Consider the following 24,466-nt stretch of genomic DNA (forward strand, 5'->3'; position numbering starts at 1 on the left):
GCCCCTTCAAACAAAGATTTAACCAAACTGATCAAAAGCCTCAGTCAAGCACCTGTCACATAATAATCAAATTCATGCATCCAGCATGGCAATGCCAGTCTCATTGGGTTGGGAGCTGTGGCCTACCAGGAGAGTGACAAGGAGACATGACCAGTTTGATTCTCAGAAATTAATATAACATATATATCTACAGTGCTAAATTCACTGTCTGCAATAACAGCAATCCCATGACCTATGCATTGACATCTGCAATACTGTACTCCACGACAGACCAATGGCTTACTGCCTGCTCTGGCGACTTCTGGCAGATGCAATATCATCCCTGAGCTCATTGTTGGAGTAGAACAACCTCAGTTTCTTTCACAACCAACCAACATCCACATGATCAAATGTGGAGTAAAGGTCCAGTCCTGCCATGTACACGGTTCTCCCTGTGCATCCAACGGCCTGTGCCATACATGAGGCAAGCGTCATATGGCTGAGTGTGGTCCCGATACCTTTCCTGAACCCAGTTTGTAAAGGGTTGAACCGATTTGTTGATTCGGCCCGCCTCGTTAATTCTTTAAAAGCAAGGTTTCCAGAATGTTAGAAGACACATCTAATAACGAGATAGGCTGGCCACTGGTAGGAGTCTATCTGTGTCCTTTTAAAATAAATTGGAACCAGGGTTGACAAGTGCCACGAATCTGGGCGTTGCCTGTTTCAATGATCTGATTGAACAATCTATAAAGTATGTCTGCGCATTGTTCCTTTCTATTTTGTAGAAGGCTATTGGACATACCATCCGGACCACAGGCTGCTCTCGAATCATTCAGTCTGTCAATTATCATCTCAATTTCATACCTGCCAAAGTCACATGTCCAGGGAATCTCAGACAAACTGACCACCTTTGTTATTAAGCTAGAACTTCCAACCTCCCCCTTACATTTCATAGTGAAATGCTCTACCCATGCTCCCTCTGAAACACAGGAGGCTGACATTCCATTTGCATCTAGTTCTTCTGATTCAAATGCCACCATATCCATCTGGCATCCTTTTTTATTAGATGCCCAAACAAGTTGCGGCTCTACTTTATACAAATCTGCAGCTTAAAATCTTTTACCCATTGTTTGTATTTCTGTCTGCGAGACTGAATAGCTTGCTTCTGCACCTTCCATTCAATCACCTTCACCTTCCTCAGTTTCCTAATATCTGACCACGTGACCCGTTTCTGTTGGGTAATCGCCCTATCAAAATGGGTTTTATTATTGACAAAGACCTGTTGCTCCCAACATCTAACTGAGGAACTATATTTCTCCAACAGTGTCAAAGTTTGACTAAACTCCTCAGGAGCAGTGCAGCACGCCTTCTCATGTTCACTCAAATTACGCCACCATTTACAATTTCTCTGTAGAATTGTTGACCTTCACCATATTTTTGCTAAGCTGTAGTACAGTATTCGTAGAGGTGTTTACTACCAGGTGTGTACACTTTGTTTTCTCTATTACTCCCCACCCCGTTTGCAAAAATAGTTAATGAGCCCTCGAACATGTCATCGTCACTGCCCCCGTCAGTAAAACCTCAAATGATTTAATAGTTACAGGTTTGATATTTGCTAGATAGACGTAGTCTGGAGTCGAATGTGAGGCGTGGTCATGCCACGTGGGTACTGGGGGTGAACCGGAGGGAGACAATGCTTTCAGTTGAAATAAGCCCCATCTCGCCAGGAAGCCTGCCCATATGAGCCCATGCTTACTATTAATACACTGTGATTCAATTCCAGTGGCACATCGAGCCCCCTCTGCTCCCCTAATTCATCAAAGGAAGATGCAAGATTAAGACAAATACAATTAAGGTCCCCTCCTAAAATGATTGGACCTACATCATCCAAAACTGAGTGAAAGCATATTATTAAAATATTCTCTATGTCATTTAGCACAGAATCTATTCCCACCCTCACCGGAGTGAAATAGATATTAATAGTAAGTATCACCTGGTCTTTCCCATGTACTACTTCAGTAAAGAAGGTGATTAGAACTGCTTCTTATGTTGTGGCAATACAATTGAAAGCCATCCCTGCTTAATTTTAATAGCCGCCAGTATCCCTCCAAATGGGCGCCCTTTCCTGCCTTTCTTTGCTTTTTTATTATAATGCTAAACCCAACCATTATAAGGGGTAGTAGTTAACAATGTTTCCTGAACAAACACAATATTGTATCTTAGAAAGACTGCCCTCATACCCGCTTTCAGAAAACAGCTATGCCCCCGAGAGTTAGCACTTACAACTTTGCACTCTTGAGTTTTGGAATCCAGGTCTACCCACTTTGGACATGTGAGGGTGGAGGCAGCCAGGCCCAGTTTGCTGGGACCTTATGAGGGTGGACCTGCCTCTGTCCATCTTGAGTCACTAAGCATTTTATGTTCTTTTTATTATATTCCCCACCCCACCGTTTATCCACAATATCCTCCATCTTATCATTCATCCGTGCATAAGAACATTCGTACCCTCTTACGAGCAATTCCTCGTGATTGGCATAAACCAGTTTCTCAGTAGCTTAGCATACAGATGGACTGCACACTTCCCCACCATCCTTTTATCAAATAGATGGAAAAACCTAATGTCTGAAGCAGCCGCAGATCTCAGCTCTGTGATGGAAAAGAAAAATTGCAGTACTCTGGCTCTATTCAAGGGCATATCCCTCTCCTCTTCTAATACTGATTCAGGAATCAGTGCTGAAGAAGACGATTCTGGGGTGTATGCGTTTCTTCCATGTTCAGGTGTCCCACATTTACCCTGTTGCCTCTCCCACCATTGATTTTTCACATTTCTCAGTGACGCCAGACTACCAGGTTCTGCGCTAGGCAGTATCATAGCATCAGTACTCTTATTGTTACCCACATCAGAAGCCTTACATGTGGAGGCACAATTAGTAGCAAGCATATTTGCAGCCTCCACCATGGCCTCACACGTGGGCACCAGCTCGACCCTACCAGTATTCAAAGGCACCCTACACATTTTCTGGTATAACCAGACCCCCTCCCTTTACCCTTTCTTCTTCTTTGTTATCAGTTTCTTTTCCAACTACTACATTCAGTTGGTCCACTGGGTAGAGATGCAACTCAAATTGTGTCTCCTGCCTTTAGCCTCAATCCATCCACCTGTTCCTTATGCCGATCTGTTCTGGGTGTCATCAGTACAATTACGTTCTGATATGCCACTCTATCTTTCCTAGTCTGCAAATTGATGGCATCTCTTTTAGCAGATGCATCAAAAATATTTCTCAAAAAGGTCTGCTTTTGCCTCAGGCCTTTGCAGTTCTTAGACTTTTTCATTGTCTCCCCTCCCTTCGATCTTATGGCACCAACTCCTCTCCGTTCTCCTGCACCAACACCCGTGTGCTGGCCTCACTGTTCTCTGCATTCACAGACGTCTCCCTGTGTTAGATCGTATGAGCCACGTTTAGCTGAGAAGTTCTACCTTTGTTGCTTGTGCCCATATACTCTCCTCTCAATAAATGATCTTTTAGCTCCTTGAGAATAGTGGAGTTTGCTCTTACTTCCGGCACTACAGTATCAGACAAACGTATAAAAGACCGCGGAACCAGATTTAGAGCCACCAATGGATTCTCTCCACTTCTTAGGACCTCTTTATTACTTGTCACCATGCAATGAACTGACAGAGGCGGGCAGGTACCATTGCAACCATTCTCCTCCCTCGCCACATTAGTAGTCGGGAGAACGTCAGGATCGTCTAGTGCATAACTTAAATCAGACTCTTCCCTATCCGGGGAGTCAAACATTCTCTGGAGGCACTAAACTTGGCAGTCAGGGAGGAAAGGCCCGATCTCTCGTCTTGCAGGCTAGTACATATGTCTTTGAAAGACATACTCACTCGTCTTTCCACATCCTGGAGAACCGGGCCTGATATTTCAATCTCTTCTACATAATCCGTAGCAGAGCCCGCCATAGATGAATCAGCCATATGATGGGCCAACTTTACAGCCTCGCTATATATTCTCCACTTGGCCGGGGTTAAGAATGCTTTAATCTTCCCCTGTTCGTCCCCTTTTGTGAATGAATACATTGCTTTCCATGTCTTCATCTAATGGCGTCTGCTCCGCGCTTTCAAGATTAAACCAATTTATTTTCCTCTCTGTCATTTGGGTTGCCCTGGGGCCTGATATTAATATGCAATGCAAAGCAAGGATGGTCAGGTTGCAAACTAGTGACTAGTGCCTAGAGACTAGCCCACCACTAAGTCAACTCATTTTCTGAACACCCCTCACACCCATACACAGCCCCAACATCCTCACCACACCACTGCTGACAGAAAACCTCCAGCTTGTTTGGCAAGTCACAGGATTATGGTTGAGCACCCTGTGTTGCGGTCTCCGGGCTCAGGGCCAATCCGCGTCTCTCACTACCAAGAGTATCAGGATGTATGTATGCAGTGCTCGTCAGCTCTTCTCTCCACTCAGGAACTCGCATTTCGTCAACTCCACTCTCTGATCTCCACTTCCAGCTCGCTGCACTGTTATCGGCAGAGAAGCTGGAGAGCAAAGGACCTTTCAACGTATATCGACATGCCAAGCCACACCTCTGACACTCGTAAGACTAGTGAGGCCGCCTCCGTAACTTGATATGCTGGGGTACTGAATCCAGGGAGAGGACAGGCCAAAAAATACAAGACCCGACTCTGAAATAATCTGTTTCCAAAATGGAAATATGTCCATAGAGCACCAACTGGCCAAGCCGAAGCAGCATATCCAGGAGGGCCTCCAACTCTGAGACAACATAAATCCCAAGAGACTCTGAAAGCCACCCTAAGTAGCAACGGCACAGAAACAAACCATCCACCAACACGGGTGGTCATATCCTCAAATCCATCACAAAGAAGAGCGACCTGGACTCCCAGTGCGGCAAAGCTGAACGTTAAGCAGAGAATGGAGATTCTACATGCTTCAGTGTACCTGACATCTCTACCTTAAGGGCACTTAACAGTTCTAGATACTGCTCTCCAATGGAGCCCTGGCAGAGCCTAATAGAACTGCCACAAACCAGACGAGCACTAAGTGCCAGATTTATCCAAGGTGCCATAAAATCTACCTACATCACTTTGTAGATACACCACGGAGGTGAAACCAGATACCAAACCCTGCTAAGAGTACCCTTTTGATACAGAGCCAAGTGCCTGGGATTGGGTTGTACAAACGCATCATTGCAAAAGGAGATCCCCTTAATGGGCCGTTTTCATTGGGCACATGAGGTGTCTTACTAGCAGAAAAGTGAGAAACTCTAATATCAATGTGAAACCTCACAATTCAGCCTATCACCAGGATGGTGATCTTTTGAAGGGTGGAGTGTGTAACCAGCATGTTACATATGAGTCACTAAAGTTAAATGTGTGCCCGGTGTTCACCTTTTGTGTATTCATAAAATCCATTTCTGTTTCAACTTTAATTCTATCTAAACACTTTGGTCCTCAGCATGCTGGTTTACTGCTCCACCAATTCCTGCTTCCAACAAGGATTTGAACTTTGCTACCCATACCCTCTACAGTCTCCCATGAGACTCGGCCACCTCTCTGTACTGCCTTCATGTGGGGAGAAAATCCATGCAAAATTGCTACCTAATTTAATTTTTTCTATTGGAGTTTAAATGCATCCTTGGGCTAGCAGATCTATACCAAGGTTCTCCCTTGCACCTTATGCTCCTGAGCTCTCCTCAAACTAAACATCTCCCTTTGTCCACCCTTTTGTGCCTTTTCCTTCGCTCATTCGCTATCCTGGCTCCCCATCACTGCAACGTCATAGCCCCAGAATGTCCTACACCCAGAAATCTAGGGCATTACAATATAGACTGGATTCTGGATCCCCTTCTCTCCCAGGAGGAACATCAGAGTCTTAGAATGCTGTCAACCATCTCATGCTCCCCAACCACCATCACCATCAAAGTTGTCTTGTCACCACGTACGGTTCCCAGCTTCTGGAGACTCCACAAGCAATCTCAATGCATTAACTACTATATCATGAATTCATACAGGTTTGTAAAGTGCCTCACAATAGAACTTCTCGAGCTCTCCATATGCCCATTGGAGAAGCACTTTTCAATTTCAATAAATGTGTACAAAGTACCCCAGAGCACAGAGCAAAGTGGGTGCTTAGAGAAGGGAAACACCCTGCTCCAAGATGAAAGACCTTGCCTTTCCTGCACTGGGACCCAGACAATACAGGATGATCTGACAGGTAGTTCTAGCCCCATTGGGTGATATCTTGCTTTCTATTTTACAACAATAGCACAACTGGAAAGTAACATCTTGTCCCCTTATTCCCATTGTTTATTTGTTTATCTTTCCATTTCATAATAAAATAACTATGTACAAATCAGTATTTGCACCACCTGTTAGAGGGCAGCCCAATCCAAACTGCTAGACCAGGTACTTTCTTTATGCAAAGAGAACAATCACAGACATGTTTCGGCCTTATTGGACCTCAGCAGTGCCTTCCAGCGTGAGTAGCTAAGAAATGACAACCTGCTTTTCGAATGTGAGAAAGGTGTGGCCTTGCCATGATTAGTGCATGCTGAACTGTGTCTCCAACACATATTACACATACAGCTTACTCCAGATGTAGCTTCTCCTGGTCAATACACCCCAGGCATGTTCTTGAAAATGTATTGAATACGAGTTGGCTCCCTATCTGACAGGGCAAAGCAAGGACACAAAGTGAGTGTGCTTAATCAAAATATTGCTGCTTTGCAGGCTGAACTCATAGGTAATTTGAACTTGGAGGGTGATAACCAGGGACATTATATGAACAACTTCCTAAACTTGGATGGTATAACTAAATTCGCCATCTGGTCCTGAAGAAGGCTCAAGTAATTGCGGGTTTGCCGAAACCTACATTGTCCCTTCATGAGAATTGACAGACAGTTGCAGAATTGAATTCATCAAGCAAAGACTAATTCTTATGGGTGTAGATTTGGAATATTATGTAGCAGATAATTGTATGCATTTAGACTTATAAAATAAGGTGTGTGGTTTGAATCTGTTCATAATTGTGCATGTGTTATATTTCTAATATGATGTTCGGTTCATAATTTGTATACTAGTCATACACAACAAAAGGCTTCTAATGTAATCTGGTTTAACTCTGAATATTGATTATGTTCATAATTGATGGAATACGTGTTTACATTTATATATTTAATAATCAAGCCAAAGAAGTTGTATGCTCCAGTCTCAATGATTTGTTATTTCATGTGTAAGAGTTCTGTATTTCTATCACTTGGTGTGTAGACATTCCCCAAAGGATCACGTGTTGCCTTTGACCTGCTTATGTTTCATACTGACTGATGTATGTTTATTGTCTGTGTTTTAGGAGAGCCAGAGAGCTTCTGGAAAAGGGTCATTCGTATTGTGCGCCTGGTCCTAGCCGCCATCGTCCTGGTTGCTGGAATAGGCATGGTTCGCTGGCATTTTACATGAATGGTAAACTCTGAATTAACCACTCAATAATCTCCATAAAGGGGATAATGGATTATAGGATGTGATGTGGTGTCAGACAGCACAGGGATGGGGTTCCAGCGTGTGTTCAACCTGAGGCTGAAGCGTAGCTGTGTACACAGTATGATGTTGAGCTGATCTGCGTGTTGTTTATCACATTTTCCTAATTCCTGCAGAATTGTAGTTAGTGGGACTCATTACAAGGTTGGTGTTAAAACCTGCCGGTAGGCGGCCAGCTACCGCCGACCCCATAACAACGTTTCTGCCGCCCGATATCCGGGTGCCACTGGGATATCATGAGCGGCGGCGGAACGGTAAATCACTTCATGGGAATGAGGACACTGAAGCACCGGCAGCGTTGCTAACGGTGCCGGTGCTTCAGTTGAAACTCTGCAGGAAGGCGCCTGAACTCCTGGCAGGTCACGCCTGCCCGGAGTTCCATGCCTCTACTGGCAGACTCTTACGGCCTCATTATGAGGTTGGTGATAAAACCCCCCAGTAGGCAGCGGGCTACCACCAACCCCTCATCACCGTTACCATCGCCCTATATCCAGCTGCTACCGGGATATCATGGCTGGCGGCAGAATGGTAAATCCTTATTCGGGAATGGGGACACTGAAGCACCGGCACTGCTACTAACAGTGCCAGTGCTCAGTGGAAAGCCTGCTGGTAGGGCCCTGAACTCCTGACAGGTCAGGCCTGCTGGGATTACCGTGCCCCGGCCGGCAGATTTGTAGTTTGGCAGTCCGGAAAGGGTGCTGGTACGTTGCTATCAACACCCTTATTTCCAGACCGCCAAACTTCAAATGAGGCCCAGTGTCTTTAGTGTTTTGATTTTTCAGTGTTGTATCAAGGGATGACCCAGCCCAACATATTTTCTGTTGTATTTTGAACAGCCACGCAATCCCAATTGAATGGAGAACTAGCATAATTGTTCCTTTGTATAAAAATGGGTCAAAATGATCCCTGTCTTCCTGCAGGCTTATTTAATTGAAAAAATAGATGACTTTAGCAAAAGCTGTTTTCTTCCCACCTTGTTGATTGGGCAGAGCAAACAATTTACTGGTATAAACATAATGAGGTTTTAGAGAGGGTTAGGGACTGAATCACAATTTCTAAATATATATATATATTTGCGTTGTGCAGAATAATTTGTGGTGCCGGAGCGAAAGCACTTTTAGCTTTCATGGTCAGCGTTAAACAATGTAAATAGGGAATTGTTGTGGTCTAAACTCATAAAACTTGGGATAACACAAGATATTAGCTATTGTGATGGTTTTGCTTTTTAATTCTAATGCAAGAGTTAGATTTTGAGGCTGATGGGGAATTGACAAATGACTTTAGGATTACAAAAGGAGTATATCAGGGGTGCATTCTGATTTGTATTCTAGATACTAATTCACTGACGCAATCCCTTGAGGAAGTCACATATTATATTCCTCAAATCTCAAATAGCGCTTTTATATGCAGATGATGTAGTTTCAATAGCTAGAACTCTGCCGCTTTACAAAACCTTTTCTCCACATTTACTCTTTATGAACGTGTTTCTGTGATGTGATACATTAAATCTGACATTCATCAGGCAAACAACTAAAATGATGCATATCCTATCAGCTATATTTGCTGGAGTCGTATGGTACTGAATATTAATTAATGAAGAGTTTGGACTTTTAAGCTCTTCTGTTCATATAGACGAGCCATGTTCTATGGTGCAAATTCTTATCGATGTAGAGTACTGTGAAAAAAGCATGAATGATAATGATTTTTTTTTTATAATGATTACAAAGTCACATAAAAACACCCTAACCGAGGCTATAACTATAATCAATGCCGGAGAGCCGGAGTCAAAAAGTACCTTCAAAACTTGGACATTGGGAAAATCTCCTTGCGTTAGATTTATCTCCATATTAGATTAAACAGTTCCCAACATGAACCTGTCAATACAAAATAGGATTGTTAATGGGACATGTGCCTCTCCAGACCTACATTAAAATGTAGCACATTTAGAAGCCATACTGACGTTCTTCAGAGAAGCGTATTACTTCTTCCACCATGAACCAGAGTTGTACTGCGGCTTCATAATCCCAATGTCCACCTGCTAGAATAACTGAGTTATATAATTCTATTCTCTGCAGCCTGCAATGGAGTTATTGTGGAGCACTTACATACAAAAACATCTTACCTTTATGGAGCTTTTGGGTTCATTGATCAAAGGCCCAGGTTGTACTGCCACATCATGATCCTGGGAGCAATACTTAGAGTGAATCTGCGTCATCAACAATGCAGACATGTGCTGTTATGAAGACCCTGCAAAAGAAGCTGACGCTATAATGTTACGAGTCAAAACACTTGGGTCCGCTAAGAAATGTGGCATAGATAGGACGGGGAGTTCTTACCCAAAATGTTACAGCTGCCAGGCATCATTCTGTGATGTCTATTCACGAAAGCAATATCAGGACATCGTCACAGAACCTACGGCGTAAAAATGCTTCTGCAGTAGAGGGTTGTCTGGTCGAACCACATAAATAAGCCGCAGTTAGAATGCAAAATGCAACAAGTGTCATGTGACGAGCGCCATGAAAGGGCAACCTTAACCCAGGACATTCGATTTGGTCCAGACTGGCCGTATAAGCCGTATTTAATGGCTGAGGAACAAGTCTGGCTCATCACATACATTTGGCCTTCACAGTTCTTTTAGTAACTCGAAGGGTACTCCTGTTAATGCTAAGTCAAGTTCAAAATCTACTTTTTGCAAAATAGTTAGTAGCAAAAGCAAGATTATTTCTTAGCCTCAATCAAGCGTTATGGAATAGTGTAAACTTGCGGTTTCGGGGATGCAAGCCTACGAGGAAGAGTTTAGGCTCGAAAAATGTGTCATGCTGATTTTGGATGGAATAAAAAATCTATGCAACTTTGCACAAAAACTTAGACTGTATATAATTAGCATCCCGTAGGGGGAGTCATATGCCCTCTCAGTCAAACACGGAGTTCAGAAAGCAGGCTTTACCTCATGAAACCTCTCACGTGAGCCCCCTGACTAAAAAGCGGGCAACAGGTAAATAAGTCAGCACCCTCTGCCAACCCATTCCCCACTTACCTGATGTTGCCTTGTCCCTCGCCGGCACCTGGGACACTCAGTATTCCACCACAGCAAAAGTCCCCATGGAAAGTGTCATAGGAGTTTTCTACAAGTGCTACATGGTAGCCACACTTCAGTCAACTATCCCAGTGGTTTGTAGATCCCCAACTCTTAGTATCAGTTTGTACTACTGCTGGAACCTTGGTAGAGTGGCAGAGGAGTCAGGCTTTTCTTAAAAGGAAAGTGTGAGGTGTAGGTAAGTAATTTGAATTTTAGTTAGCAAAACACTTCCAAAGAAACACTTACACATAAATGTATATTAAAACATAGATGTATCATATTTACACTAGAATCACCTTAAATCACCTTAAATCACTTAGTAACTATAACCAAAATACATAGGATTACTTTAAGATACTTTTCAAAGGCTGCTGCTTAGTTGGTAGTTGCTTGCAGTAACATTTGTTACATAGATTTGACAGTAATGACAGTTCTATCGTATTATCGGTAATAACGCGAACTCTTAATCACTAACATAAATACAGTAAATGCATTTAGTCTGCAAACATATATAAGAGAGTGATATTTGTGAAGGAAAACAGTTGTTTAGAGTTATACTAGCAGAGCGTCAGGCTCTAGAGGCAGTTTCTTCGCACAGCAAATCTTTTAAAGTCCAAAACGCAACCCTAGCTAAAAGGTAGTTTGGAATGGATTAAAGTCTTGTGAAGCAGCAGAAGTTCAAAAGTTCCCGTGGATACTTTCTAGTCTCTAAGAAGGAAGATGTTAGAAGTCTGAACTAACGGTGATGTCCCTGTGAAAGAACTTGCAAAGGTGACACAAGAAGCAGCTTGGGTTGGAGGTAAGAGGGGGTACCCTGGATACCTTTAGGTGCACTCCAAAGATCTGGAGCAACATCACGTAATCAGGTAAGCAATACCTTTCGGCCCACAGTATCTTATGTTAGAAGAAAAGATTGTGGCTGGATTCTCCTCGACGGGACAGTGCAGGACTCGACCTCCAAATTCCTTGGCCTGGTGATGAAAGGCAAGACAATGGACAGGTTCACTCAACAGCAGTTTCGAGAGGGGCTCTCTCGCATGACTTTCAATGACTTCTCGGTTCAATCTGTGGATTTGGCACCTTTTCTGCAGCACCAACAAAGGACGTGATTCTTCCAGTCAATCTTCGTTGCTTCTAGCAGTCCCTCACTCTGGTGAGGGATCTGGGTGAGTTGCAATGGATCTTTGCAGTGTCCTTGAGGGCTCAGAAAATAATGGGATGAGTTTGGCCGCTCCATGATATTGCACTCTGAATGGGCAGCAGGTGGTCTAGTATTGTGGTTTCTCGGCTCGGGAAATTCCCAGGACTTCGGGAGATGACTCAAAACAGAGTTGATCTTGGGTCTGGTTTTTTCCACCAGTCAAAGGGAAGGTGTCATCCTCTTTGGAGCTCCACTGTTGCATAGAAAAACAAGTTCAGGAGAGTAGTGGTCGCTTCACAGTGTTGCAAAGGGTCTGCAGGCACCTCTGGTCGTCTTCTTCTTCAGTTACTTCAGCTTCCAGTGGTCAAGTTGCTTTCCACGCCAGGAGCCTCACCTTTTATTCAGTTCCAGCACACACTCCTCTGCAATTGCTCAGCAATTTACAGAAGGGGGCGTGTGGCTGTCCAATCAGGACAGCCAGACCCCCTGCGGGAGCTGGTCCTATTCATGCACTCTGGCAGACAAAGGACAGGGGGGTGGAAGGCTCCTCCCCCACTTCCTGCCTGCCCAGACACTCTGGAGCCTAGGCGGGGATACCTACTGGTTCCCACCAAAGGCAAATCACACACATAGGCCTTCCCCCCCAGAATGGTAGTAGAAGTGCTAACAAAGAACAACCATGAAATGGCGAATAAAGAAGGGAGCCCCTGAGTTGGTACTCAGGTGCCCCTATTGTGCACTACTGAGACTATGAACATACCCTGCGGTAGAAATTAAACACAATAGTTGGTAGGACATGTCCACTGCCACCAACCATAGCTAGGAGTTGGTCTATGCGACTAAAATGTTACAGAATTAAAGAGAAGGGGGCTGCTAAGTATCCCTTTGGCACTCCACTGAAGGTGTGTGCCAATCTCTTAGGTCATACAGTTTAAGAACAGCAGTTACTTAAAGATATGCAAAAGATTCTTAAAGGATGACCCTAAGTTTGCCCAGCAACATTGCCCGTAAGGAGCTGTGGGCTCCAAACAGTGCAACACAGATGCCTTTGAGATATGTGGAGAAAGGTGTACTCCATAGGACAGTACATATACAAAGAAATTAGTGCAAAAAGACAGAGCCCATAAGAATGGATGAGTGGGAAAAGGGCCCACTCACTCAGGATTAAAGAAAAAGGTCCGGAAGTCCAGCAAAAAGAGTTGGGGTCTCACTAGGAAAGGGGATGAAGCAAAGAAATGATAAATCTCCCTAACAGAAAGGGAAAACGAACAATGTGTAGTTCCCTCCTTCCTTGTCCACGGCAAAGATCTTATTTTGTAGATTTCTTTTGAAGTTGAACAACCAGCCATTTCTCAACTTTAAAAAATGTTTGGCAACCGAGAAAGCATTCCAGAGTGCTAATAGCAATAAACCCCTTGATGGGGGTCTATCACCAGGTCTGGTATTATCCTGGGCTCATTTTACAGGCTCAGGCTTGGCTGCAGCCTGTAACTTAGGACATGGGGCATTACATGACCTGGTAATGCCCCCCATGCTCAGGTTTATTTCAAAAATAGAAAAACATAAAGAATGCTCTCACACTTTTATTTAGTAGGTGTGTATATTTATTATTTTATAGAAGTAATATATGAGTATTAAAAATAGCATAGTCAAAGCAATAAGCAGTCCCCATATTTGCAGCAATGTGGTTCTATATAGTACTAGCATCCTATTATTCTCCTATTCACTTTGAGGAATCTTAATCCTACAACCAATCAAGAATGTGCACAACCCTCTAGAAAACAGCACAGTAAAATGAAAGATGTATTCACTGTAGTGCTGTCAGGGTTGGCAAGCCAGTAGACAGGTGATGTTATTCCAACCACTGTAAACCTATTTTATGGAAATGGATTAAAAAAAAACTCTATTTAAAGCCAATGGATTTTAAAGGCAATTACCTAAAAACAATTTACATCCATTAATTAAACATAAAGATAAAGACATTTAAATCCACCTGATGGTTTCCTCCATTGCATCCACAAGTGCATATGTTATTTATTTATTTTTTCATTCATTTATTTCATTTGTTGATAGCGCCCAAACCTGGAAGAGGCGCCAGGTTACATTAGTTGGAAAAACACAGTTGAAGTAGAACAGTTGCTGGGTTACATTATACATTGGTAAAAACAAGACAGTTGAAAATAGAACCGTTGGTGTGTTACATAATTAATACGATTGCAGCAGTAATGGTGAGTGGGATACAGTTAGGCGTACTTTTTGAACAGAATGGTTTTGAGTTTTTTATGTTGGTCCACTTATCCTGGCTAAGGGACTGCAAGGAGAGCCAGGGTTTTATATGTGCTTTCCAAGACTTATTCCACACCAAAGCTCAGTGTGTCTCCACACACCAAAGATTTGTTACAAGCTAACCTAACAAAAATGCATCATGGTGCCTATTGGCTGCCCACCACCATGTAAATTAAAGATATGTGCAAAATAGGAAAAAAGGTTTAATTCAGTCCCCAAACTTTAGAAATGAACAAGCAAGAATACAATTTAAAAGTGAATAAAGTATTGGCATGGCTCTGTCAAAGGACTGGACCAGGAGTGGTTAGAAACTCTGACTTGAAGATGCTTTGTAGACTGGAGATAGAAAATTGGTGCACCCAGGAAAATAGGGATAGTTTAATAGTAGGATGTGGAGCCAGTAATTTGCCATATTTCCTAAAGGCTCTTCCAATTTGAAACTTATAGTGGATTAGATTTTCTGCCTGTTTAACTGATTTATAAATGTCCTTGCTAGTATGAAGACCTATGTTGTTTGTTATTTTTGTTTGTTTGGTTCTATGTTTTGTGTAGTGCCCCGATGCCTATGGGCTTTCGGTCCTTATGAAATGAATAAATAAATAAATAAATACAGACCATGTCAGACTCTTGCTGAGACCAGGCGTGAGATCTCTGGCTTTGTTCATGTCCCCTGGGTGTACCCATGGGTGAAGGGCCACAGCTAAATGACAATGTGCTAATACTATCACCTACTGCCCCACAATAATGTGACCCGGGCACAAGAACACCAGTGGGTAGAGTTCCAAGGGGGCAGACCGGGCAGGAATGGAAATCAGTAAAATAACTCACATACTTCAAGATTATAGGGAGGGACAATATATGCAAGAGAATAAAGGAAGCTATTTTATAGTAGAATGTTTATAGTGTTTCCCTATTAAAAGGCGGCTAAATCTTGCAAGAAGGTTGTGGAGGAAGCAAAGGAAAGTTAATATAACTTCATCAGGGCTTGGTGAGGGTTTGGTTTGGCAACACGGTTGATGGCAGCATCCTTTACATTAGAATGCTTGCAATAATTAAACAAGTCTTGACATTATGTTGTTGCATTCATATGTGAACATATTTAAAACTGTAGCTGAATATTGCAGTTTGACTTGAAGAGCGAGCATAATACACTCAAGAAAAGCAAAAGACTGATGCTGTGTCATGTCATCCATTTCATGCAGTGTCGCATTTGAGGCATGGGACGCAGCACAACCTGGCAGCGCTGAGCATGTTTCTGAATGAATCTGTCTGCAAAAGAATCCTTTATATCTGAGTCTGAAGATGAAGTGCACCCAGGCCACAGTGTTCCTGTTCCGGAGACCTTCTGCGACTCCTTTCCCGCGCATCCAGCATCTACAACCCCTCATCCTGCACAGCCCTGCCCTGCCTTCCTGTGAGCAGCAGCCTGCCACCACCAAAGGGGGCCAAAAGGTCTCTGAGATAGGTCACCATACCTGAGTATCATGAACTACCAAGCCTATGAGCTGAACACGCTTATACTCTTGGCTACATAGTGTAATCGGGCACATTTTGTGGCCATAATGATGTTTAAAGAACTGTTTCAGCCATTGCATATTTGTGTACTATTTCTAGTTGCTAAGATAGTTTTCAATATACAAATTTGGTTGTGAATCTCTGTTCCTCTGCCGTGTCATATTTGACACATTTGTCAAACTCTGCAAAAGTCTCATGTGTCATGGCCTCAGACATACTCTCATATATAACCTTAAACATTGGGAAGGAGAGGGGACGAGGTCCTGACACCTGCTCAAGATGCGCACCCAATATGTTCACAAGGCATGTACTTATAGGCGGTATATAGGAGGTTTCTGCAGGTATGGCATGTACTTATAGGCGGTGTATAGGAGGTTTCTGCAGGTATGGCATGTACTTATAGGGGGTATATAGGAGGTTTCTGCAGGTATGGCATGTACTTATAGGTGGTGTATAGGAGGTTTCTGCAGGTATGGCATGCACCCAATGTGTTCACAAGGCATGTACTTATAGGCGGTGTATAGGAGGTTTCTGCAGGTATGGCATGTACTTATAGGCGGTGTATAGGAGGTTTCTGCAGGTATGGCATGTACTTATAGGCGGTATATAGGAGGTTTCTGCAGGTATGGCATGTACTTATAGGCAGTGTATAGGAGGTTTCTGCAGGTATGGCATGTACTTATAGGCGGTATATAGGAGGTTTATGCAGGTATGGCATGTACTTATAGCGGTATATTGGAGGTTTCTGCAGGTATGGCATGTACTTATAGGTGGTATATAGGAAGTTTCTGCAGGAATGGCATGTACTTCTAGGCGGTCTATAGGAGGTTTCTGCAGGTGTGGCATGTACTTATAGGCGGTGTATAGGAGGTTTCTGCAGGTATGGCATGTACTTATAGGCGGTATATAGGAGGTTTCTGCAGGTGTGGCATGTACTTATATGCGGTGTATAGGAGGTTTCTCCGGGTGTGGCATGTACGAATAGGTGGTATATAGGAGGTTTCTGCAGGTATGGCATGTACTTATAGGCAGTATTTATGAGGTTTCTGCAGGTATGGCATGTACTTCTAGGCGGTATATAGGAGGTTTCTGCAGGTATGGCATGTACCTCTAGGCGGTATATAGGTGGTTTCTGCAGGTGTGGCATGTACTTCTAGGTGGTATATAGGAGGATTCTGCAGGTCTGGCATGCACTTCTAGGTGGTATATAGGAGGTTTCTGCGGGTGTGGCATGTACTTATAGGCGGTATATAGGAGGTTTCTGCAAGTATGGCATGTACCTATAGGTGGTATATAGGAGGATTCTTCAGGTGTGACATGTACTTATAGGCAGTATATCAGAGGCTTCTGCAGGCGTGGCATGTACTTCTAGGCGGTATATAGGATGTTTCTGCAGGTGTGGCATGTATTTATAGGTGGTATATAGGAGGTTTCTGTAGGTGTGGCATGTACTTCTAGGCGGTATATAGGAGGTTTCTGCAGGTGTTTCATGTACTTATAGGTGGTATATAGGAGGTTTCTGCGGGTGTGGCATGTACTTCAAGGTGGTATATAGGAGGTTTCTGCGGGTATGGCATGTACTTACAGGTGGTATATAGGAGGTTTCTGCGGGTGTGGCATGTACTTCTAGGCGGTATATAGGAGGTTTCTGCGGGTGTGGCATGTACTTACAGGCGGTATATAGGAGGTTTCTGCGGGTGTGGCATGTACTTACAGGCGGTATATAGGAGGTTTCTGCGGGTGTGGCATGTACTTACAGGCGGTATACAGGAGGTTTCTGCGGGTGTGGCAAGTACTTATAGGTGGTATATAGGAGGTTTCTGCGGGTGTGGCATGTACTTACAGGTGGTATATAGGAGGTTTCTGCGGGTGTGGCATGTACTTACAGGTGGTATATAGGAGGTTTCTGCGGATGTGGCATGTACTTACAGGTGGTATATAGGAGGTTTCTGCGGGTGTGGCATGTACTTACAGGTGGTATATAGGAGGTTTCTGCGGGTGTGGCATGTACTTACAGGTGGTATATAGGAGGTTTCTGCGGGTGTGGCATGTACTTACAGGTGGTATATAGGAGGTTTCTGCGGGTGTGGCATGTACTTACAGGTGGTATATAGGAGGTTTCTGCGGGTGTGGCATGTACTTATAGGTGGTATATAGGAGGTTTCTGCAGGTGTGGCATGTACTTATAGGTGGTATATAGGAGGTTTCTGCAGGTGTGGCATGTACTTACAGGTGGTATTTAGGAGGTTTCTGCAGGTGTGGCATGTACTTACAGGTGGTATATAGGAGGTTTCTGCAGGTGTGGCATGTACTTATAGGTGGTGTATAGGAGGTTTCTGCAGGTATGGCATGTACTTATAGGCGGTATATAGGAGGTTTCTGCAGGTGTGACATGTACTTATAGGCGGTATATAGGAGGTTTCTGAGGCTATGGCATTACTTATAGGCGGTACATAGGAGGTTTCTGCAGGTATGGCATGTACTTATAGGCGGTATATAGGAGGTTTCTGCAGGTATGGAATGTACTTATAGGCAGTATATAGGAGATTTCTGAGGGTATGGCATGTACTTATAGGTGGTATATAGGAGGTTTCTGCAGGTGTGGCATGTACTTATAGCCGGTATATAGGAGGTTTCTGCAGGTGTGGCATGTACTTATAGCCGGTATATAGGAGGTTTCTGCAGGTGTGGCATGTACTTATAGCTGGTATATAGGAGGTTTCTGCAGGTATGGCATGTACTTATAGGCGGTATATAGGAGGTTTCTGCAGGTGTGGCATGTACTTATAGCTGGTATATAGGAGGTTTCTGCAGGTATGGAATGTGCTTATAGGCAGTATATAGGAGTTTTCTGCAGGTATGGAATGTACTTATAGGCGGTATATATATGAGGTTTCTGCAGGTGTGGCATGTACTTATAGGCAGTATATAGGAGGTTTCTGTAAGTGTGGCATGTACTTATAGGCGGTATATAAAAAGTTTCTGCACGTATGGCATGTACTTATAGGCGGTATATAGGAGGTTTCTGCAGCTGTGGCATGTACTTATAGGCAGTATATAAAAAGTTTCTGCAGGTATGGCATGCACTTATAGGCGGTATATAGGAGGTTTCTGCAGGTATGGCATGTACTTATAGGCAGTATATAGAGGGTTTCTGCAGGTGTGGCTTGTACTTATAGGCAGTATATACGAGGTTTCTGCAGGTGTGACATGTACTTCTAGGCAGTATATATGAGGTTTCTGCAGGTATGGCATGTACCTATAGGCGGTATATAGGAAGTTTCTGCAGGTGTGGCATGTACTTATAGGCGGTATATAGAAGGTTTCTGCAGGTGTGGCATGTACTTATAGGCAGTAAATAAAAAGTTTCTGCAGGTATGACATGTACCTATAGGTGGTATATAGAGGGTTTCTGCAGGTGTGGCATGTACTTATAGGCAGTATATAAAAAGTTTCTGCAGCTATGGCATGTACTTATAGGCGGTATATAGGAGGTTTCTGCAGGTGTGGCATGTACTTATAGGCGATATATAGGAGGTTTCTGTAGGTGTGGCATGTACTTATAATCAGTATATATGAGGTTTCTGCAGGTGTGACATGTACTTCTAGGCAGTATATATGAGGTTTCTGCAGGTATGGCATGCACTTATAGGTGGTATATAGGAGGTTTCTACAGGTATGGCATGTACTTATAGGTGGTATATAGGAGGTTTCTGCAGGTGTAGCATGCACTTATAGGTGGTATATAGGAGGTTTCTGCAGGTATGGCATGTACTTATAGGTGGTATATAGGAGGTTTCTGCAAGTAGTATATAGGAGGTTTCTGCAGGTGTGACATGTACTTATAGGCAGTATATCAGAGGTTTCTGCAGGTGTGGCATGTACTTCTAGGCGGTATATAGGAGGTTTCTGCAGGTGTGGCATGTACTTCTAGGTGGTATATAGGAGGTTTCTGCAGGTATGGCATGTACTTACAGGTGGTATATAGGAGGTTTCTGTAGGTGTGTCATGTACTTCTAGGCGGTATATAGGAGGTTTCTGCAGGTATGGCATGTACTTACAGGCGGTATATAGGAGGTTTCTGCGGGTGTGGCATGTACTTACAGGTGGTATATAGGACGTTTCTGCGGGTGTGGCAAATACTTATAGGTGGTATATAGGAGGTTTCTGCGGGTGTGGCATGTACTTACAGGTGGTATATAGAGGTTTCTGCGGGTGTGGCATGTACTTACAGGTGGTATATAGGAGGTTTCTGCGGATGTGGCATCTACTTACAGGTGGTATATAGGAGGTTTCTGCAGGTGTGGCATGTACTTACAGGCGGTATATAGGAGGTTTCTGCGGGTGTTGCATGTACTTACAGGTGGTATATAGGAGGTTTCTGCGGGTGTGGCATGTACTTATAGGTGGTATATAGGAGGTTTCTGCAGGTGTGGCATGTACTTATAGGTGGTATATAGGAGGTTTCTGCAGGTGTGGCATGTACTTACAGGTGGTATTTAGGAGGTTTCTGCAGGTGTGGCATGTACTTACAGGTGGTATATAGGAGGTTTCTGCAGGTGTGGCATGTACTTATAGGTGGTGTATAGGAGGTTTCTGCAGGTATGGCATGTACTTATAGGCGGTATATAGGAGGTTTCTGCAGGTGTGACATGTACTTATAGGCGGTATATAGGAGGTTTCTGAGGGTATGGCATTACTTATAGGCGGTACATAGGAGGTTTCTGCAGGTATGGCATGTACTTATAGGCGGTATATAGGAGGTTTCTGCAGGTATGGCATGTACTTATAGGCGGTATATAGGAGGTTTCTGCAGGTGTGGCATGTACTTATAGCCGGTATATAGGAGGTTTCTGCAGGTATGGAATGTACTTATAGGCAGTATATAGGAGGTTTCTGAGGGTATGGCATGTACTTATAGGAGGTATATAGGAGGTTTATGCAGGTGTGGCATGTACTTATAGCCGGTATATAGGAGGTTTCTGCAGGTGTGGCATGTACTTATAGCCGGTATATAGGAGGTTTCTGCAGGTGTGGCATGTACTTATAGCTGGTATATAGGAGGTTTCTGCAGGTATGGCATGTACTAATAGGCGGTATATAGGAGGTTTCTGCATGTGGCATGTACTTATAGCCGGTATATAGGAGGTTTCTGCAGGTATGGAATGTGCTTATAGGCAGTATATAGGATGTTTCTGCAGGTATGGAATGTACTTATAGGCGGTATATATATGAGGTTTCTGCAGGTGTGGCATGTACTTATAGGCAGTATATAGGAGGTTTCTGTAAGTGTGGCATGTACTTATAGGCGGTATATAAAAAGTTTCTGCAGGTATGGCATGTACTTATAGGCGGTATATAGGAGGTTTCTGCAGCTGTGGCATGTACTTATGGGCAGTATATAAAAAGTTTCTGCAGGTATGGCATGCACTTATAGGCGGTATATAGGAGATTTCTGCAGGTATGGCATGTACTTATAGGCGGTATATAGAGGGTTTCTGCAGGTGTGGTTTGTACTTATAGGCAGTATATACGAGGTTTCTGCAGGTGTGACATGTACTTCTAGGCAGTATATATGAGGTTTCTGCAGGTATGGCATGTACCTATAGGCAGTATATAGGAAGTTTCTGTAGGTGTGGCATGTACTTATAGGTGGTATATAGAGGGTTTCTGCAGGTGTGGCATGTACTTATAGGCAGTAAATAAAAAGTTTCTGCAGGTATGACATGTACCTATTGGTGGTATATAGAGGGTTTCTGCAGGTGTGGCATGTACTTATAGGCAGTATATAAAAAGTTTCTGCAGCTATGGCATGTACTTATAGGCGGTATATAGGAGGTTTCTGCAGGTGTGGCATGTACTTATAAGCGATATATAGGAGGTTTCTGTAGGTGTGGCATGTACTTATAGGCAGTATATACGAGGTTTCTACAGGTGTGACATGTACTTCTAGGCAGTATATATGAGGTTTCTGCAGGTATGGCATGCACTTATAGGTGGTATATAGGAGGTTTCTACAGGTATGGCATGTACTTATAGGTGGTATATAGGAGGTTTCTGCAGGTGTGGCATGCACTTATAGGTGGTATATAGGAGGTTTCTGCAGGTATGACATGTACTTATAGGCGGTATATAGGAGTTTCTGCAGGTATGGCATGTACCTATAGGCGGTATATAGGAGGTTTCTGCAGGTGTGGCATGTACTTATAGGCAGTATATAGGAGGTTTCTGCAGGTATGGCATGTACTTACAGGTGGTATATAGGAGGTTTCTGCAGGTATGGCATGTACTTATAGCGGTATATATGAGTTTTCTGCAGGTATGGCATTTACTTATAGGTGGTATATAGGAGGTTTCTGCAGGTATGGCATGTACCTATAGGCGGTATATAGGAGGTTTCTGCAGGTGTGGAATGTACTTATGGTGGTATATAGAAGGTTTCTGCAGGTATGCTATGTACTTACAGCTGGTATATAGGAGGTTTCTGCAGGTGTGGCATGTACTTCTCGGCAGTATATATGAGGTTTCTGCAGGTATGGCATTACTTATAGGCAGTATATCGGAAGTTTCTGCAGGTGTGGCATGTACTTATAGGCGGTATATAGGAGGTTTCTGCAGGTATGACATGTACTTATAGGCGGTATATAGGAGGTTTCTGCAGGTATGACATGTACCTATTGGTGGTATATAGAGGGTTTCTGCAGGTGTGGCATGTACTTATAGGCAGTATATAAAAAGTTTCTGCAGCTATGGCATGTACTTATAGGCGGTATATAGGAGGTTTCTGCAGGTGTGGCATGTACTTATAGGCGATATATAGGAGGTTTCTGTAGGTGTGGCATGTACTTATAGGCAGTATATACGAGGTTTCTGCAGGTGTGACATGTACTTCTAGGCAGTATATATGAGGTTTCTGCAGGTATGGCATGCACTTATAGGTGGTATATAGGAGGTTTCTACAGGTATGGCATGTACTTATAGGTGGTATATAGGAGGTTTCTGCAGGTGTGGCATGCACTTATAGGTGGTATATAGGAGGTTTCTGCAGGTATGACATGTACTTATAGGCGGTATATAGGAGTTTCTGCAGGTATGGCATGTACCTATAGGCGGTATATAGGAGGTTTCTGCAGGTGTGGCATGTACTTATAGGCAGTATATAGGAGGTTTCTGCAGGTATGGCATGTACTTACAGGTGGTATATAGGAGGTTTCTGCAGGTATGGCATGTACTTATAGCGGTATATATGAGTTTTCTGCAGGTATGGCATTTACTTATAGGTGGTATATAGGAGGTTTCTGCAGGTATGGCATGTACCTATAGGCGGTATATAGGAGGTTTCTGCAGGTGTGGAATGTACTTATAGGTGGTATATAGGAGGTTTCTGCTGGTATGCTATGTACTTACAGCTGGTATATAGGAGGTTTCTGCAGGTGTGGCATGTACTTCTCGGCAGTATATATGAGGTTTCTGCAGGTATGGCATTACTTATAGGCAGTATATCGGAAGTTTCTGCAGGTGTGGCATGTACTTATAGGCGGTATATAGGAGGTTTCTGCAGGTATGACATGTACTTATAGGCGGTATATAGGAGGTTTCATGCAGGTATGGCATGTACTTATAGGCTGTATATAGGAGGTTTCTGCAGGTGTGGCATGCACTTATAGCCAGTATATAGGAGGTTTCTGTAGGTGTGGCATGTACTTATAGGCAGTATATAGGAGGTTTCTGCAGGTGTGACATGTACTTATAGGCAGTATATCAGAGGTTTCTGCAGGCGTGGCATGTACTTCTAGGCGGTATATAGGAAGTTTCTGCAGGTATGGCATGTACTTATAGGCGGTATATAGGAGGTTTCTGCAGGTGTGGCATGTACTTATAGGAGGTATATAGGGGGTTTCTGCAGGTATGGCATGTACTTATAGGTGGTATATAGGAGGATTCTACAGGTATGGCATGTACTTACAGGTGGTATATAGGAGGTTTCTGTAGGTGTGGCATGTACTTATAGGAGGTATATAGGAGGTTTCTGCAGGTATGGCATGTACTTATAGGTGGTATATAGGAGGATTCTGCAGGTGTGGCATGTACTTATAGGGGGTATATAGGAGGTTTCTGTAGGTGTGGCATGTACTTATAGGCAGTATATAGGAGGTTTCTGCAGGTATGGCATGTACCTATAGGTGGTATATTGGAGGATTCTGCAGGTGTGGCATTTACTTATAGGCAGTATATAGGAGGTTTCTGTAAGTGTGGCATGTACTTATAGGCGGTATATAAAAGTTTCTGCAGGTATGGCATGTACTTATAGGCGGTATATAGGAGGTTTCTGCAGCTGTGGCATGTACTTATAGGCTGCATATAAAAAGTTTCTGCAGGTATGGCATGCACTTATAGGCGGTATATAGGAGGTTTCTGCAGGTATGGCATGTACTTATAGGCGGTATATAGAGGGTTTCTGCAGGTGTGGCTTGTACTTATAGGCAGTATATACGAGGTTTCTGCAGGTGTGACATGTACTTCTAGGCAGTATATTTGAGGTTTCTGCAGGTATGGCATGTACCTATAGGCGGTATATAGGAAGTTTCTGCAGGTGTGGCATGTACTTATAGGTGGTATATAGAGGGTTTCTGCAGGTGTGGCATGTACATATAGGCAGTAAATAAAAAGTTTCTGCAGGTATGACATGTACCTATTGGTGGTATATAGAGGGTTTCAGCAGGTGTGGCATGTACTTATAGGCAGTATATCAGAGGTTTCTGCAGGCGTGGCATGTACTTCTAGGCGGTATATAGGAAGTTTCTGCAGGTATGGCATGTACTTATAGGCGGTATATAGGAGGTTTCTGCAGGTGTGGCATGTACTTATAGGAGGTATATAGGGGGTTTCTGCAGGTATGGCA

General features: G+C 43.4%; 1 protein-coding gene across 1 annotated transcript in view; it reads left to right on the forward strand.

Annotated features, from left to right (window-relative positions):
- Positions 1 to 15,855, forward strand: part of LOC138559124 (hepatic and glial cell adhesion molecule-like) — a 472,939-nt gene extending 457,084 nt beyond the window's left edge. Inside the window, exons 5-6 of the mRNA XM_069642690.1 lie at positions 7,359 to 7,468; positions 15,252 to 15,855. Of these exons, the coding sequence (XP_069498791.1) occupies positions 7,359 to 7,465 (107 nt within the window). The 3' untranslated portion in view covers positions 7,466 to 7,468; positions 15,252 to 15,855. The remainder of the gene's footprint in view (positions 1 to 7,358; positions 7,469 to 15,251) is intronic.
- The last annotated feature ends 8,611 nt before the right edge of the window (positions 15,856 to 24,466 follow it).

Source organism: Ambystoma mexicanum, unplaced genomic scaffold, assembly GCF_040938575.1.
Source record: "Ambystoma mexicanum isolate Mex_15411 unplaced genomic scaffold, UKY_AmexF1_1 Mex_scaf41, whole genome shotgun sequence".
NCBI lineage: Eukaryota > Metazoa > Chordata > Amphibia > Caudata > Ambystomatidae > Ambystoma > Ambystoma mexicanum.